At 43.6% G+C, this 13,553-nt stretch overlaps 3 protein-coding genes across 3 annotated transcripts; all 3 read left to right on the top strand.

Moving 5' to 3' along the window:
- The first annotated feature begins 105 nt into the window (after positions 1-105).
- On the top strand, positions 106-1,428 carry ecm1a (extracellular matrix protein 1a). Its single transcript, XM_030347997.1, has 3 exons — positions 106-372; positions 500-750; positions 1,003-1,428. The coding sequence occupies exons 1-3, from the start codon at positions 300-302 to the stop codon at positions 1,204-1,206; spliced, it is 528 nt and encodes a 175-aa protein (XP_030203857.1). The 5' UTR covers positions 106-299; the 3' UTR covers positions 1,207-1,428.
- Positions 1,429-1,754: 326 nt separating this feature from the next.
- LOC115536219 (phosphatidylinositol 4-phosphate 5-kinase type-1 alpha-like) lies at positions 1,755-9,663 on the top strand. The gene is given in 17 exon segments (XM_030347976.1): positions 1,755-2,426; positions 2,896-2,930; positions 3,086-3,172; positions 3,311-3,441; positions 3,759-3,876; positions 4,071-4,223; positions 4,608-4,907; positions 5,733-5,953; positions 6,455-6,538; positions 6,652-6,694; positions 6,696-6,701; positions 6,795-6,836; positions 6,838-6,881; positions 7,038-7,429; positions 7,554-7,760; positions 7,920-8,007; positions 8,108-9,663. Coding segments are annotated over 14 exon segments (1,416 nt in total). The 5' UTR covers positions 1,755-2,377; the 3' UTR covers positions 7,141-7,429; positions 7,554-7,760; positions 7,920-8,007; positions 8,108-9,663.
- A 970-nt stretch (positions 9,664-10,633) lies between these two features.
- Positions 10,634-13,475, top strand: crabp2b (cellular retinoic acid binding protein 2, b). Its single transcript, XM_030348000.1, has 4 exons — positions 10,634-11,028; positions 11,818-11,996; positions 12,847-12,963; positions 13,076-13,475. Exons 1-4 carry the CDS (start codon positions 10,947-10,949, stop codon positions 13,124-13,126), a joined length of 429 nt encoding a protein of 142 aa, XP_030203860.1. The 5' UTR covers positions 10,634-10,946; the 3' UTR covers positions 13,127-13,475.
- Positions 13,476-13,553: the final 78 nt, after the last annotated feature.

Here is a 13,553-nt window from a genome sequence, read left to right as displayed (position 1 = left end):
AGTTAACTCAGCACTGCTGAAAGATAACACCATAGAGTGGGAGTAGATGTATGCTTGTGTTTGGCTCCTTGATACTCCCACGTGTTATTCTTTTTGAAAATCACTTTGCAGTACAAAAAACACCGAACAAAACAAATAGTTTTTTTGTCCGTCCGGCTTTTTCCAAGACATTTCACGCCCATAGAATCATCCCCAACAACTTTATTTAATATAAATAGCCTGCAGTTTGTGTCCTGTTTACTGAACTCGATTCTGGATCTTCAACCTAGACGACTAAACTATCACAGAACCAAACTAATATGATTCTTACTGGGGGACTCATGGGACTGTGGTTCTTTGCATTGCTGACTCTTAATGGAGCCACATTTGGAGGTAGGCCTATATGGACTTAGTTTATGATTAATCCATAAACGAACTCGACTGTAATTCCTCTTGTTTTGTCTTAAAAAAATAAGGATAGCCAAATGATGATGATGCCTTTTGTGTTTTACAACCACAGGGGCCATGCTCTATCCCAATGAACCTTATGTGGAGTTCCCGCCAGCGCGCCCTACAGCAAACCTGCTTCACTCCATATGCACGGAAAGCAGCCATCGTCTGAGATACCCCCCCGGGTATTTCCCTCGCTCGGGCTTCAGTCATCTCCGTCGCTGTGGGAAAGCCGTAGACCGTGTGGAGTCCTGGTACATCGCCTGTTGCGCTGGTCAAACGATGGAGAACAATCATGTCCTGTGTTGTGCAGAACAAGCTGTGAGTTGAGCGCCGTTTATTTTAATTCTAGTCGGCAAAGAAGAAAATAATATAATGTGTGTGTGTGTGTGTGTGTGTGTGTGTGTGTGGGTGTGTGGGTGTGGGTGTGTGTGTGTGTGTGTGTGTGTGTGTGTGTGTGTGTGTGTGTGTGTGTGTGTGTGTGTGTGTGTGTGTGTTTTTAGGGGGGGGGGGGGGGGGGGGGGGGGGGGTCTCTGATGGTCAAGTTTTAACCAATTGGACCCTTTCTTACAGTGGAAAACAGCTCTCACCACCTTCTGCCAGGAGGAATACTCCACCATGACCGCGGCATACCACTGTTGCGCCGAGGAGGGAGAAGCGATGTGGACGTGTTTCGACAGGGACTCCCCCAACCCCAACTACGCGCCGAGGGCGGACTACACTGCCCCGGTACAACCCCTGGAGTACGGCTTCACCTTCATCCCCTATCACTGCTAAAGATAGAGGCGTGCCTGTCTTCGTAGGCTAGATTGGCCTACCTCTCCTTCGTGAAATGTTTTAACCATTATCCCACCTCTGCTTTAATCATCTGTTTTCAAAAGTTACAAAATGAGATTTAAATCCAAAGTTTGATAGGCTATATGATGTATTTCCTATATTCAGTGCATTCCTTTTCAACATTAACTTTTTGACATAAAAAATAAAGATCGAATGAAAATATTTGTGCCTGTATTTATAGTGTATTTAGACTATGTTTACGCACACCATAATGACACGGCCCATCAATTGAACAAAAGAAAGTAGCCTCAAATGAATGTATGACGACGGAACGGGTTATTTTACCTCTGAAGTCTTTGTAGTGAGAGTTCAATAGATGTGTCTGGTGGTTGTGTACACTCAGCTTCATTTTGAGAATAAATATTACTTATTAAGAGATAATCTCTGAACGGCTTTGTGTAGACCTATTGAACACGTCACGGGCGTCACAAAGCGTCATAAAAATTGAAACGCTCCTGGAAGCGCCTATAGCCGCATCTTTAGCGCCGCCTATAGGAGGTTGAGGATATCCGTCTCTGTGTGTTTTATTTACATCATTTCGGCTTCCCTGTTAGGTGCTTGGCAGTGCGAAAGAATGCAACATAATATAAGTCATTCAAATCATTGATTTATCATCCAAATCAACGTCCGCCCGCTCAATGGAAAGCTCAGCAAGATGAGACGATGTGCCTCTAGTCAGTAAGTGCCTTGCTTGTTTGTTGTGCGATCAGCTAGCTGGTTAGCTAGCTAACCAAGTTACAATATAGGATAGTTAGCAGTGGTCTGCTCTGTTTAAAGCCGAAAGTGAACAAAGTGCGTATAATAGTCGCCGCAACAAGGCGAAGTGTACGTCACGTTAAGAGTTCACACTTAACTTTAAAACTTTACTTCGTCGGCAAGGGAATAAGCAATAACTTAATAGTGTGGGTTGTTAAAACCCGACTACATCGGGAATGTGGTTGGCGATCGTCACCTTTTGTCCTTTGGTATTGTATAAACTGCTTTGACCGCATAGGTCAGACAGCACTTTGAGCACTCACACACCTGGAACATTTTGAGACGGTTCATGTCAAGGAGAGAGCCAGGATTTGGACAGTAAAGTTCGAGTGAGCAGCCGTCGGGGAGTTTCAGGATGGCTACAGCTGGGGCTGAACCACCCGGGCCGCTGGGATCCGTCAGTAGTAAGTAAACAAACCGGTATTTGTTGACCTGAAACCACCCAAGCCTTTCTGGCTTCTGGTTTCAGTCTGGTCCAAAATTTAATAAAGTATATCAAATACAACTTCCATTATGAAATATCTAAACTGCATCTACCTCCTTAATAACCAATTATTTGGTTTTGTGCAAGATTTTAATTGTAAATACATTTTTCAATTCCTCCCATGCTACCAAATGAGCTACACAGTCATTTGTGGATCCTCAAAGGTATTTTATAAGTCGTGTATGCATGAGTCTGCTAAAACTCAATTGCTTAACAATGCTCGCTGGCTTTCACATTGATTATCAATAAAAGCCATCTTTAGGACTATGTTAAGGAGGGACTATGCTGGGACTACGCTGAACTAGTCAATGAATACCATCAGGTCCTCGGTAAGGGGACACCATATCCAACAAGATACTTATCCAGCTACATTGTCATTCTTTCCACAGACCTAGCAGGAAACCAGAAAGTAGCCTTTTCAGAGGTGAGAAAAAAACACCAATTGTAGCAATTGAGAATTTACAAAGAAGTAGCTGACACATATCCGTTCACACAATGGTTCCTCATATTGCCATTGACGTACACTGAGGTTTTTATCCCATTGCTAATGATTTCCCTTTCTGTGCTTATTTGTTACAGGCACCGGGCACTAGTTCATCACAGGCCATGAAGAAAACGATTGGCCATCGTGGGATTGACCCCACTGGGGAGACAACCTACAAAAAGGTGAGAGGCTGCTTAAATTTCCTCAGGGCTCAAACACACTGTGTGTGTGTGTGTGTGTGTGTGTGTGTGTGTGTGTGTGTGTGTGTTCAACCCCCCCCAACGTGATGATTTGTCCTTTTGATCCCTGTGTCCATGTAGACCACCTCCTCTGCTCTGAAAGGGGCTATCCAGTTGGGCATCACACACACAGTGGGCAGCCTGAGTCATAAACCAGAGAGGGACGTCCTAATGCAGGACTTCGAAGTGGTGGAAAGTATCTTCTTTCCCAGGTGATAATTTGGATTTATTAAATCTAAATTCATAAAAATTTTATGAATTTAGATTAATTCAATCAAATACAGAATACTTGTGTATCCATACATGTTCTTTGTCTTCCGTGTAGACAATAGAGCCACTAGAACTGAGAAATATTAAACCCAAGATTTCATGTAGACCAAGCTCTATCAAGGTGTTACCACAACAACATCAAGTCTGGTACCCACATCTCGACAGTTAGAAAGATGTTTAGGACAGCTTAAATCACTGTACAAAATGCAAATATATTGGTGTTCGTGTGGTTCAATCCATCCACTCCTCAACTCCTCAGGGAGGGCAGTAACCTGACCCCTGGGCACCACTACAGTGACTTCAGGTTCAAGACGTACGCTCCCATCGCCTTCCGCTACTTCAGAGAGATGTTTGGAATCCGACCTGATGACTACCTGGTAGCCCTTGTTTATTTTTGCCTTTTTTTGGCCAAATAAAACAGATGTTTGTATGTCCTGGATAAAATGGATCGAGTCTGTTGAAAATATTTGATTCATTCCTTTTTTTCAAGTGGATTTAGGGTTTGAAATAACAGTACTCGCATTGGGCGACATGTGTCACTGTATCTTCATCCGTGTGTTTTTCTTCTTAGTGTTCTCTGTGCAGCGAGCCACTGATTGAGCTGTCCAACTCTGGGGCCAGTGGCTCCCTCTTCTACGTCTCCAGCGACGACGAGTTCATCATTAAGACTGTGCAGCACAAGGAGGCCGAGTTTCTGCAGAAATTACTTCCTGGTTACTTCATGGTAAAAAATTATTGTGGGTTGGGGATACCCAAGTACTGGTTTTGTACTTGTGTATACTGTACTTTGCTATATTTGCACTGTAGGGTAGAAGGCACCCATCGTGTTCTGCTGTGTGGGCTTTTCATACAAATCTGATTTGATGAAAACATTTGCTGTAATCCATAATACATTGGCCTTCGAGCCACCCACTCATTTGTCTTTTCAAAGTTAAACAGAATTGAAATGTTTCTCTTATTTTAGCCCTTGTGAAGTGGCTCCACTCCACCCCCAGTTTAACTGTGTGTGTGTGTGTGTGTGTGTGTGTGTGTGTGTGTGTGTGTGTGTGTGTGTGTGGTGTGTGTGTGTTGTGTGTGTTGTGTGTGTGTGTGTCGTTCTCCGCTGCAGAACCTGAACCAGAACAAGCGCACCTTACTGCCCAAGTTCTACGGGCTCTACTGCATCCAAGCCGGGGGCAAGAACATCCGGCTGGTGGTCATGAACAATCTGCTGCCTTGCGCTGTGCGCATGCACCTCAAGTACGACCTGAAGGGCTCCACCTACAAGCGGCGGGCGTCGGCCAAGGAGCGCGACAAGGCCTCCCCCACGTTCAAGGACCTGGACTTAAAGCAGGAGCTGGCCGACGGCCTGCTGCTGGAGGCCGACAACTACAGCGCCGTCTGCAAGACCATCCAGAGAGACTGCCTGGTAAGACCCGCAGAGACTACTGTGTGGTCCTACACATGTCGAGGACAGTGGAAGAGACCCAAGTAGCAAAATATCAGGGGTCCACGGGTCGGCCTAGCTCAGGAGGTAGAGCAGTTGTCTTGTAACCGAAAGGTTGCTAGTTCGATCCCCAGCTCCTCCTAGCTGTGTCTCTGAGCAAGACACTTATGTGTCCCTGAGCAAGACACTTAACCTTAACTGCTCCTGACGACAATTCCTGAGCAAGACACTTAACCCTAACTGCTCCTGACGAGCTGGCTGTCTCCTCGCATGGTTGACTCTGCCGTCGGTGTGTCAATGTGTGTATTAACCGATGTGAGTCGCTTTGGATAAAAGCGTCTGCTAAATGCCCTAATTGCAATATCATTGATAATACCAAAACGACAATGCCGTTAACAATGCAACACAAGATAAAAAATATTGACAGAAACTGCTACTTTATAAGGTTGCCATAAAACACTTTATGCACACAAAATCTAAGTAAAGGTGGATAACTTGGCTTTACTTTATTTAGAATGACTTAAAATAGACTATGAATGGTTGCTAGACTTGATAACCTTTTAGAAACAGATCCCTGAATGGAATTCTTCAGCTTTCAATGAGCCATTACCTCACCGAATCGTTGTATGTGCGATGGGGGAGCGACAGATTTCCATGCTTTAGTAGGACGCGGCGTTTAGCTCATAGTGATGGGAAGACCGGAGATGGGCAGAGTTGACATCGGAGGGTGACCGCTACAGAAGAGGAAACGATAAAGAGGATCAGCCTTCTGAAAGTAACGCGACGACCTGATCCTCTTTCCGTCAGCTGTTGCAGAGCTTCAAGATCATGGACTACAGCCTCCTGGTGGGAGTGCACAACGTGGAGCAGGCCTGCCGCGAGCGGGGCAGCCAGGTGGCCGAGTTGGGGGCGGCGTCCGGGGCCTCGGACCAGCGGCGGCCCCTGGGGCAGAAGTCCCTGTACAACACCGCCATCGAGTCCATCCAAGGGGATGCCGGGGGCACGTCGTCCCAGGACACCGAGGACCAGTAAGGGCTTTTGGTTGGTTTGTTTCAAGATGGATGATGTCATCTAGGGCTGTACCCCGAGGGTGGACTATTGAAGACGTCATTCAGAGAGCCCTGTTGGAAAATTGGGTCGAACATTCATGTTTTTTTTTTAATATATATGCATTGTTATATCCACATTAAGTATGATACAATGGCTTAGGAACAGGATACAGGATAGGCACTCCATGTTCTTCCGTATTTCATGTTGGATCACATGGGAGATCTTATCACACATTTTAAAACCTGTCACGTCAAAACCTGACAGGCAAATGCTGCAATGGTGGAAAAAGTATCTTTACCATTATTGTAAAAAAGTCTGCCCTGATGTTATCCAGAGTGGAACAGAACAAAGGAATGCCAGTACTATGATGGATTTGAAAGTCGCTAGGGACTGATGCAAGAGTAGAAAGAACGTGTGTACGTTAACATGAACATGTCCGTATGTATTCTATATTCATCACTTCCTTATTCTTGCTGCAGAATGGGAGGGATCCCAGCATGTAACACCAAGGGAGAGAGGCTGCTCCTATACATTGGAATCATTGACATTTTGCAGTCCTATAGGTAAATAAACACGTATTTTTATTACTTCCATAGTTAATCTGCCTACAAACTATTTGGTTTTCTAGTTTTTTCATGAATGTATAAATAGCATACCTGTGTGTTGTGTATTTTAGACTTGTCAAGAAGATAGAACACTCCTGGAAAGCTCTGGTCCATGGACGGGGTAAGACACCTCACTATCTGCTAGCCGCCACCATGTGCTAAATCAACAACAGTAACATGTAAACAAGTAAACCTTGTGTCTGTTCAACTCCAGGACACAGTGTCTGTCCACCGGCCAGGCTTCTACGCAGAGCGCTTTTCAGAAGTTCATGTGCAACATCGTGTTCAGAAAGAAACTCAAGTAAAAACACTCACTCACTCTCAATAATACTTTACTCCCATTTATATTACTTTCACTGTACTGCACTGCACTGTTTATCACTTGTTTTCACAGTGAAGATGCCTGAAAACTCAAGCACTTTAATGCAAATATATCTCCATGTATTTTTTTAAACAGCAAAGGCTTCTCCTATAAGAAGAGCCGCTGCTGGGCATCCTGCGGAAGGGAATGGCCGCGTTGTCGGAACCACCATCTCCTGCGCAGGCGCCTAACTCGCTAGCTCACGTCCAGGTGGCTAGCTCGTTTCGCTCACGTCAGGCGGCTAGCTCGTTAGCCCCTGTCCAGGCGGCTAGCTCGTTAGCTCCCTTCCAGGCGGCTAGCTTAGCCCATGTCCAGGCTGCTAGCTCGTTAGCCCTGTCCAGGCTGCTAGCGTAGCCCATGTCCAGGCGGATAGCTCGTTAGCTCCCGTCCAGGCGGCTAGCAGTAGCAGCCACGGAGAGCGCCACAGCTGGCCGCTGGCCAACATTCCGGCAGCAGTGTGGGGGAATCGGAGGCCGAAGTAGAGGGCGGTGAGTAGCCTCCTGGAAAACACGGGGGTTTGAGGAACACATGCTTCCTAATCACAAGGGAGGGGAGCTGTTTTGACTTTACTTACGCATACTCGGTTCCTTATGCGGAATACATTTTGTTCAGTGGCTCAGTGTTCGGGTCGGCCTGACCTGCTCCCAAAGAGCTCCGTGCCAGCGATGGATGCTGTCACCGGGGAGGTTGCTGGGGCTGCCGCCATCCCCGCACACCAGACCCCTCCTCTCCCGAGGACGGTTTGCGCACGTTGTCAGCGTTGTTGTTGTTCGTCGTCAACGCGGGACAGTGAAGCAGTGAGCCTAGCGCCTCCAAGAGGTGAATAGCAGCACAACAGGAAAGGGTTTAAATGAATCATGACTGATTTACCTTTTTAGTTTTCTCAATCTTGATGAGCTCATTATTTCATGTATTTCACATACTGTAAACTATGACAAACCCAATACTATCTTGACATTATGTTCGTTTGTATTTCAGTTTTGAGTTGACGACTCTGAAAGAGTGCAACAATGCAGAGCTCGTCGTTTCCCTCGGCGACATGCAGCCCAGTACAACTCGTTGCTACGTAAGTCAGGGTAGCATCCCATGCGTCATGGCAACTATTGGTGTGACCAGTTTCACAATGATCTCATTCCCCTACATGTGGTTCTTCTTTCGGCCCTCAGGTGTGATCAAGATCAAAGGAACTAGCGTTTGCAACTAGAACAAGAACCAGAGAACATTGGTTTGTACGGTTGAAGTCTTTTGGAGAACCAGATGCATCCTACGTCTGGAAGATCTATTGGGCTCTTGCAGGCTCCTCCTCACTGTGTTTCGGAGATTCATCTGACCTCTTTTGTAGGAATTTTTCATTCCAAGCCTTTTGATAATTTGCTGTATAATACGAATATGTGGGTGCCTTAGCTTTGGGTTGAATTGACTGAATGCTGTTCAACTAAAGACATGACCTTGTGTCACTGATAACATCAGGGGCAAATAGGCAGAATGTCAGAGTGGAGTATTTGTCATTTGAGAACATGCCTTCCACCGTGGTTGTTCGTTCACTCAGGTTACCCTACACGTTCCCTTTTTTATGCTTCCGTAAGAGGATCTATGCAACCCCTGCACATTCACACTTTGCGTGTGTGTCTGTGTTTGTGCGCCCATGTAAAGGTGTGCATGTTAGTAAGCTTCACATCATATTCTGCTAAAGAATCTCAACAGGTATTCAAACTTGGAACGCTAAATGGGTTATGAATCACATGCTAGCCTGCTGTAAACGACACATGTTTTTTGTGTAAATACAATGTCATGCTGTTTCATTGTATCTGACTACTGAACGGCGCAGTAGGCTGGCCTCCCTCGGCCTACTGTGGATGGAGATGATGCTGGGCAGTATGAATGTATGTATCATTGTTATGTTTTTAAGGGTGCATTCTTACCCTGGGACCATTTTCTAGACTCCCCCAGAAATCTCAATGCAAATGCCCATCCTTGATATAGACTGTAGCACACACATTCCTTCTACATTTAAAATGGCTGAGTAGGGAGATTGATATTATTTTTGTTATAGGTGTTTATATGCTGTAAGGTTTTAAGTGGGATTTAAAGGTTACTTTCTGACCAAAGAAACAATTCTGAAATGTTAACTTTAGAGGTTTTTGCCTTCTTAGAACTCGCCTACATTGTTTTACCAACTTGTTGCAATCAAGTGACCCACCGTAATTTACGAATACACAATTATTTTATATATATATATATTGATATTCTTACATTCTTGTGTGCCAAACCTGTAAGCAGATGCCAATACCCAAACGTTTATTTTGAACAAAAAGGTACAACTATCTATGGCAGCAATTTTTTTTTTTTTTATTGAGATCTTAAAATCCACTCCAGAAATGTTTAACTATATAAAACCCTTGGCCTGTAAAATAAGTGTGAATAGTTGTATTTATATCAACTGGTATTTATTATGTCTTGCCTCAGTATTACTGACTAATCAGTTCTGAGTGGGTATCTGCATTTCCTCTAGGAAGATACCTCTGTTACCTATACCTGTACCTGTTAATACTTTTGTCCTTTATTTTTTTATTTTTTTATCTTAAACCATTTAAAGTTTGCCTATATATCTACATGCAATTATTTACCAGCAGGTCTGCCATACAGGAGGAATCACCACACTGCCTTTCGTCTAGCTTTTGGGCAGTTTGACACACTAATAAAACTGGAGCTGAAAATACAACTAGTGTTTTGAGTTTCTTTAATTTTGTCATTTAATTATTTAAATTGCATTGAAAGATTTGTAGTGCAAATATTTAATTACTTTACTAATTATATATGAACTAGAAATGCATTCAAAGAAAAAATGAAGATAGTCTGTCTACTAGCCATGATCTGAATTAAAAGTCCCCTTTGCCACAGGAGTTTCTCAATTTGCTAACTTCAACCCTAGGTGGCGTCTCGCAAATCCTCTGCATACGACAGTTACATCCAGTGTCCTTTTACTATGCTGTAATTCATTGTCCGTTGATCCTCCTGATTCTTATATTGCATGTGTATTGAACGACGATATAGTTATAACGATGATGGCTGCCAGTGCCAGCATATGTTGAATTATTCTTTATTTTACTTTTAATGTAAAAGGTGACGGGGAAGGTAGGCCATCTTAAATATAAATGTTTGCCTATCTCCCTCTAAACAAACTCCCAGAATATGTTTCTAGGTCACTCAGAATGTTTTTTTTATTGCAAATAGTGGAATGTAATCAGGGGCTATGTCTATAGCTAGGGGCTATGTTAATAGCGCAAAGGATTTGGACTCTAGGGGCCTACAGCTCTATGTTCGCGGCTTGGTTTGAACAAACTTGCACTTGTATTTACATGCGCTTGATTGGAGCCCCGTGATTAGATTTTCTTCTTGATCATCCTAAAGTGTTCAACGATTGCTGCAACATTTACCGACAAGCAGTGACTTATTTTATGCCCAAACCATATCGTTTTTTCTAGCCTAAGTGTCTACCATACTTAAATTAGACTAGCCGTGTTAACCATAGATTAAATACCTCAGCAAAGCTTTAATTCGGAAAATCTTCAAAATAAATCGCTGTCCCTTTTTTAAGGCTACAATTTAATTCATAGATACATTTAATCTGGCAACTATTACCGTAAATCTATCAAAGCGCATCATATTTTCCCCAAATTCGATGGAGGTGGAGCAGATTGAGGTGCAGAAACATTTTGAAAAGGGATTGGGGTAAATGGTCCAAACCCTTCCCCACCACCATCTGGAACGCGAGTCCGGGCTGCTCGGTCCATGTCAGGCACAAGGTGGTCAATTGGTATATTCGATTAGCATTAACTTGAGGAAGGAACAGCACGGTGGAGAAATAAGGTCCTTCTCGCGTCCAATTTTAGTATGCTCAATTTTTCAATTTAACGAACCAGGTTTGCGAAATAATACAGGAATCATTTGTTCCTGTGAATGTAGGCTATATATTTGTGTATCAATACTAAACGTCGTTCTGAAATGGAGAGGGAATTTCCAGATTTTTCTGGCAAATGGAAAATGAAAACTTCAGAACATTTTGAGGAACTTTTGAAAGCACTTGGTAAGTTCATGTTTATAACGTTTCGTTTATCACTTCTCAATGTTGGTAGTAATGCCTGGAAGGTTTATTTTTTATTTTTAAATGTTTAGGCCGGCATCGGAAAGTCGTGGGTTTTAGTTTTAGGAAAACGAAGATAAAACAAGCCACTAACCTTAAGCATGCACCGATCTGAATAATAGAATAAGCCCTACATGGGATGTCAACTCAGAATAATGGAACAAAGATGAAGATCTAACTCTCATGAGTCAAGGCAAATCCTCTCTTGGTCTGACTTCCTCGAATGCTGAAAAAACATGTGTAACTTATTAAAACACAAGTTAATGCTATAGTCAAAGTTGCGATTACTCACAGGCTTCCTCAACAAATCCGTCACAACCTATGATCAGACATTTCAGCATGCCTGGTTGCTCTACCTGAAGCCCAGATAGAGACGTGGATATACAGCCATGAGTGAATGGGGGAGGAAGAATAGGACCAGTCATTTCAGTGGCATTCATTAAAAATTGGAAAGGAAAAATAGCCTGTGGAAAGAATGCGAAGTATTCCCTTATTGAGGTAAGATATGTTCTCCCTCGACTGTAATGGGATCCTGTGTGAATGGAGCGGGGCCCCATCGCACAATCAGCACCAGGACTGACCTTCAATCATCGACCCCCACCTTTCTCTGCGCCTTCGACATCTTGATTAATCTATGCCCTATATTCTTTATTTATTTTACATTTATATTCAAATCTGAAAACTGATGTGTGTTCTTTGTGACGAATTTCCCCTTGGGTGACTATTGCTCAGGTGTGAATGTCTTTGTGAGGAAGATCGCGGTGGCCGCAGCGTCCAGCCCCGCGGTGGAGATCAGCCAGGATGGGGAGAGCCTCCACATCCAGACCTCCACCAGTGTGCGCACCACCCAGGTTTCCTTCACTGTGGGTCAGTCCTTCAACGAGACCACAGTGGACGGACGTCCCTGCACGGTAGCCTACCCAACAACAGATCATTTTGGAGTGTTTTCAAGTTCAAAGTATTTTTTATGTATATAGGTATATTCAGCTAAGCATTCTGTAATTCATTAAGGTTCCCAGATAGGACTAGGAAAACCTGCTGAGAATCCACGTCCTACCAGGAAAAAAGGGGAAAGTCTGTGGGAGTGCGAAAAAAGAGACCCTGTATGGTCAGAGACCTAAAGGTTGAGATGGAACCTTCTCAAACAGTCTCTTGTCATGTTATGATCACATGTCTGGGGTGTGTTGCTCGTGTGTAGTTATAAGTAAGCAGAATATATTGGATTATTTTGTAGGTAATGATAATGCAAACCGTACTGTAGCACATGGTCATGTATGAGCAGGTGATTCCTCCACTATATATATATATATATATATATATATATATATATATATATATATATATATGTATGCTTGAATAGGTCATGACCAGACCTTCTGCTTTTTTATTTGTTTTTTATAATCGAATGCGTGCTTTCGTCTGTAGTGCGCTGTTTGGACAGAGTATAGCTATCGTTAGGCGTGGGGGCCAAAGTAGGCATATGGAAGTCATTTCAGTGCAACTTGAGAGTTTCTCTTGATGATGTTTCAGGGTTCTGGACTTCATTTCTTTCGCGAGTGCTTCAGGGGCTAAAAGGACATGCCTATCTGATCATCTGTTTAACATAAGGGTAGACTACCACATAACGCTCTCTATATTGTCTGGCAATTCATACATGGAATTTTCCAGCCATACCACCCTTGTGCAACTGAAGCCACCGTTCGTCTATTGCAGTTTGTTTGTATGTTTGAACCACCGTTCGTGTCGTCTGCAACTCTGCAGAGTTTTCCCAAGTGGGAGTCGGACAACAAGATCAGCTGTGAGCAGACCTTACAGAAAGGGGAGGGGCCCAAGACCGCCTGGACTCGTGAACTGACCGGCCACGGGGAGCTCATACTGGTAAAGCATTCGTTCCAGTCGTCCCAGTACTAAGAAGTCAGCACATGTGCTGTATGTTCCGTAACACACATTCATCTTTTGCTCTTTCTCTCTGTCTTCTTTTTCTTTGCAGACAATGCGGGCGGGGGATGTGGTATGCACCAGGGTCTATGAAAGGTTATAAGAAACTCTTTTATGGCTCCACAGTACGTCCATTTTGGGGGCTTGATGCATGATTTTTCTTTCTTTTTTTTTTCTTTCTTCATTCTGCCATCTAATTGGACTGTGGTAAACTGTGCAGCGCACTTTCAAGCCAGGCGTCAGATTACACCAAGCCGTTTTGGTATGTGTAGTTGCTTCTTGTACTGTTGATTTGGTTAGCTACATTGCCGGAGAGGAATGTGCTCTCAATGTACCACAAAATGAAAATGTCATCCATTCCTTGTTTAAAAAAAAGACCCTTTCTCGAGAGTAGCTAGGCCTCTCTTTCGAATTGTGAATAAAGGTATGACCGGTGGGCAGTTTGTCTCTTCTCTAAAGGTTTTCCTAAGTTCATGCAGTCTCCTTCTTCTTCACTATATCCAAGGTATATCCCTATCAGAATTAATGTA

This window comes from Gadus morhua, chromosome 22 (genome assembly GCF_902167405.1).
Source record: "Gadus morhua chromosome 22, gadMor3.0, whole genome shotgun sequence".
Taxonomy (NCBI): domain Eukaryota; kingdom Metazoa; phylum Chordata; class Actinopteri; order Gadiformes; family Gadidae; genus Gadus; species Gadus morhua.
The sequence above is the reverse complement of the archived record's forward strand: the minus strand, read 5'-3'. Positions and strand labels throughout refer to the sequence as shown.

Coding starts and splice junctions, on each gene's coding strand:
- ecm1a (XM_030347997.1), top strand. CDS start 300: ATGATTCTTACTGGGGGACTCATGGGACTGTGGTTCTTTGCATTGCTG. Junction 373..499: donor TAATGGAGCCACATTTGGAG/GTAGGCCTATAT, acceptor TTACAACCACAG/GGGCCATGCTCTATCCCAAT. Junction 751..1,002: donor TGTGTTGTGCAGAACAAGCT/GTGAGTTGAGCG, acceptor CCTTTCTTACAG/TGGAAAACAGCTCTCACCAC.
- crabp2b (XM_030348000.1), top strand. CDS start 10,947: ATGGAGAGGGAATTTCCAGATTTTTCTGGCAAATGGAAAATGAAAACT. Junction 11,029..11,817: donor GGAACTTTTGAAAGCACTTG/GTAAGTTCATGT, acceptor ACTATTGCTCAG/GTGTGAATGTCTTTGTGAGG. Junction 12,964..13,075: donor GCCACGGGGAGCTCATACTG/GTAAAGCATTCG, acceptor TTTTCTTTGCAG/ACAATGCGGGCGGGGGATGT.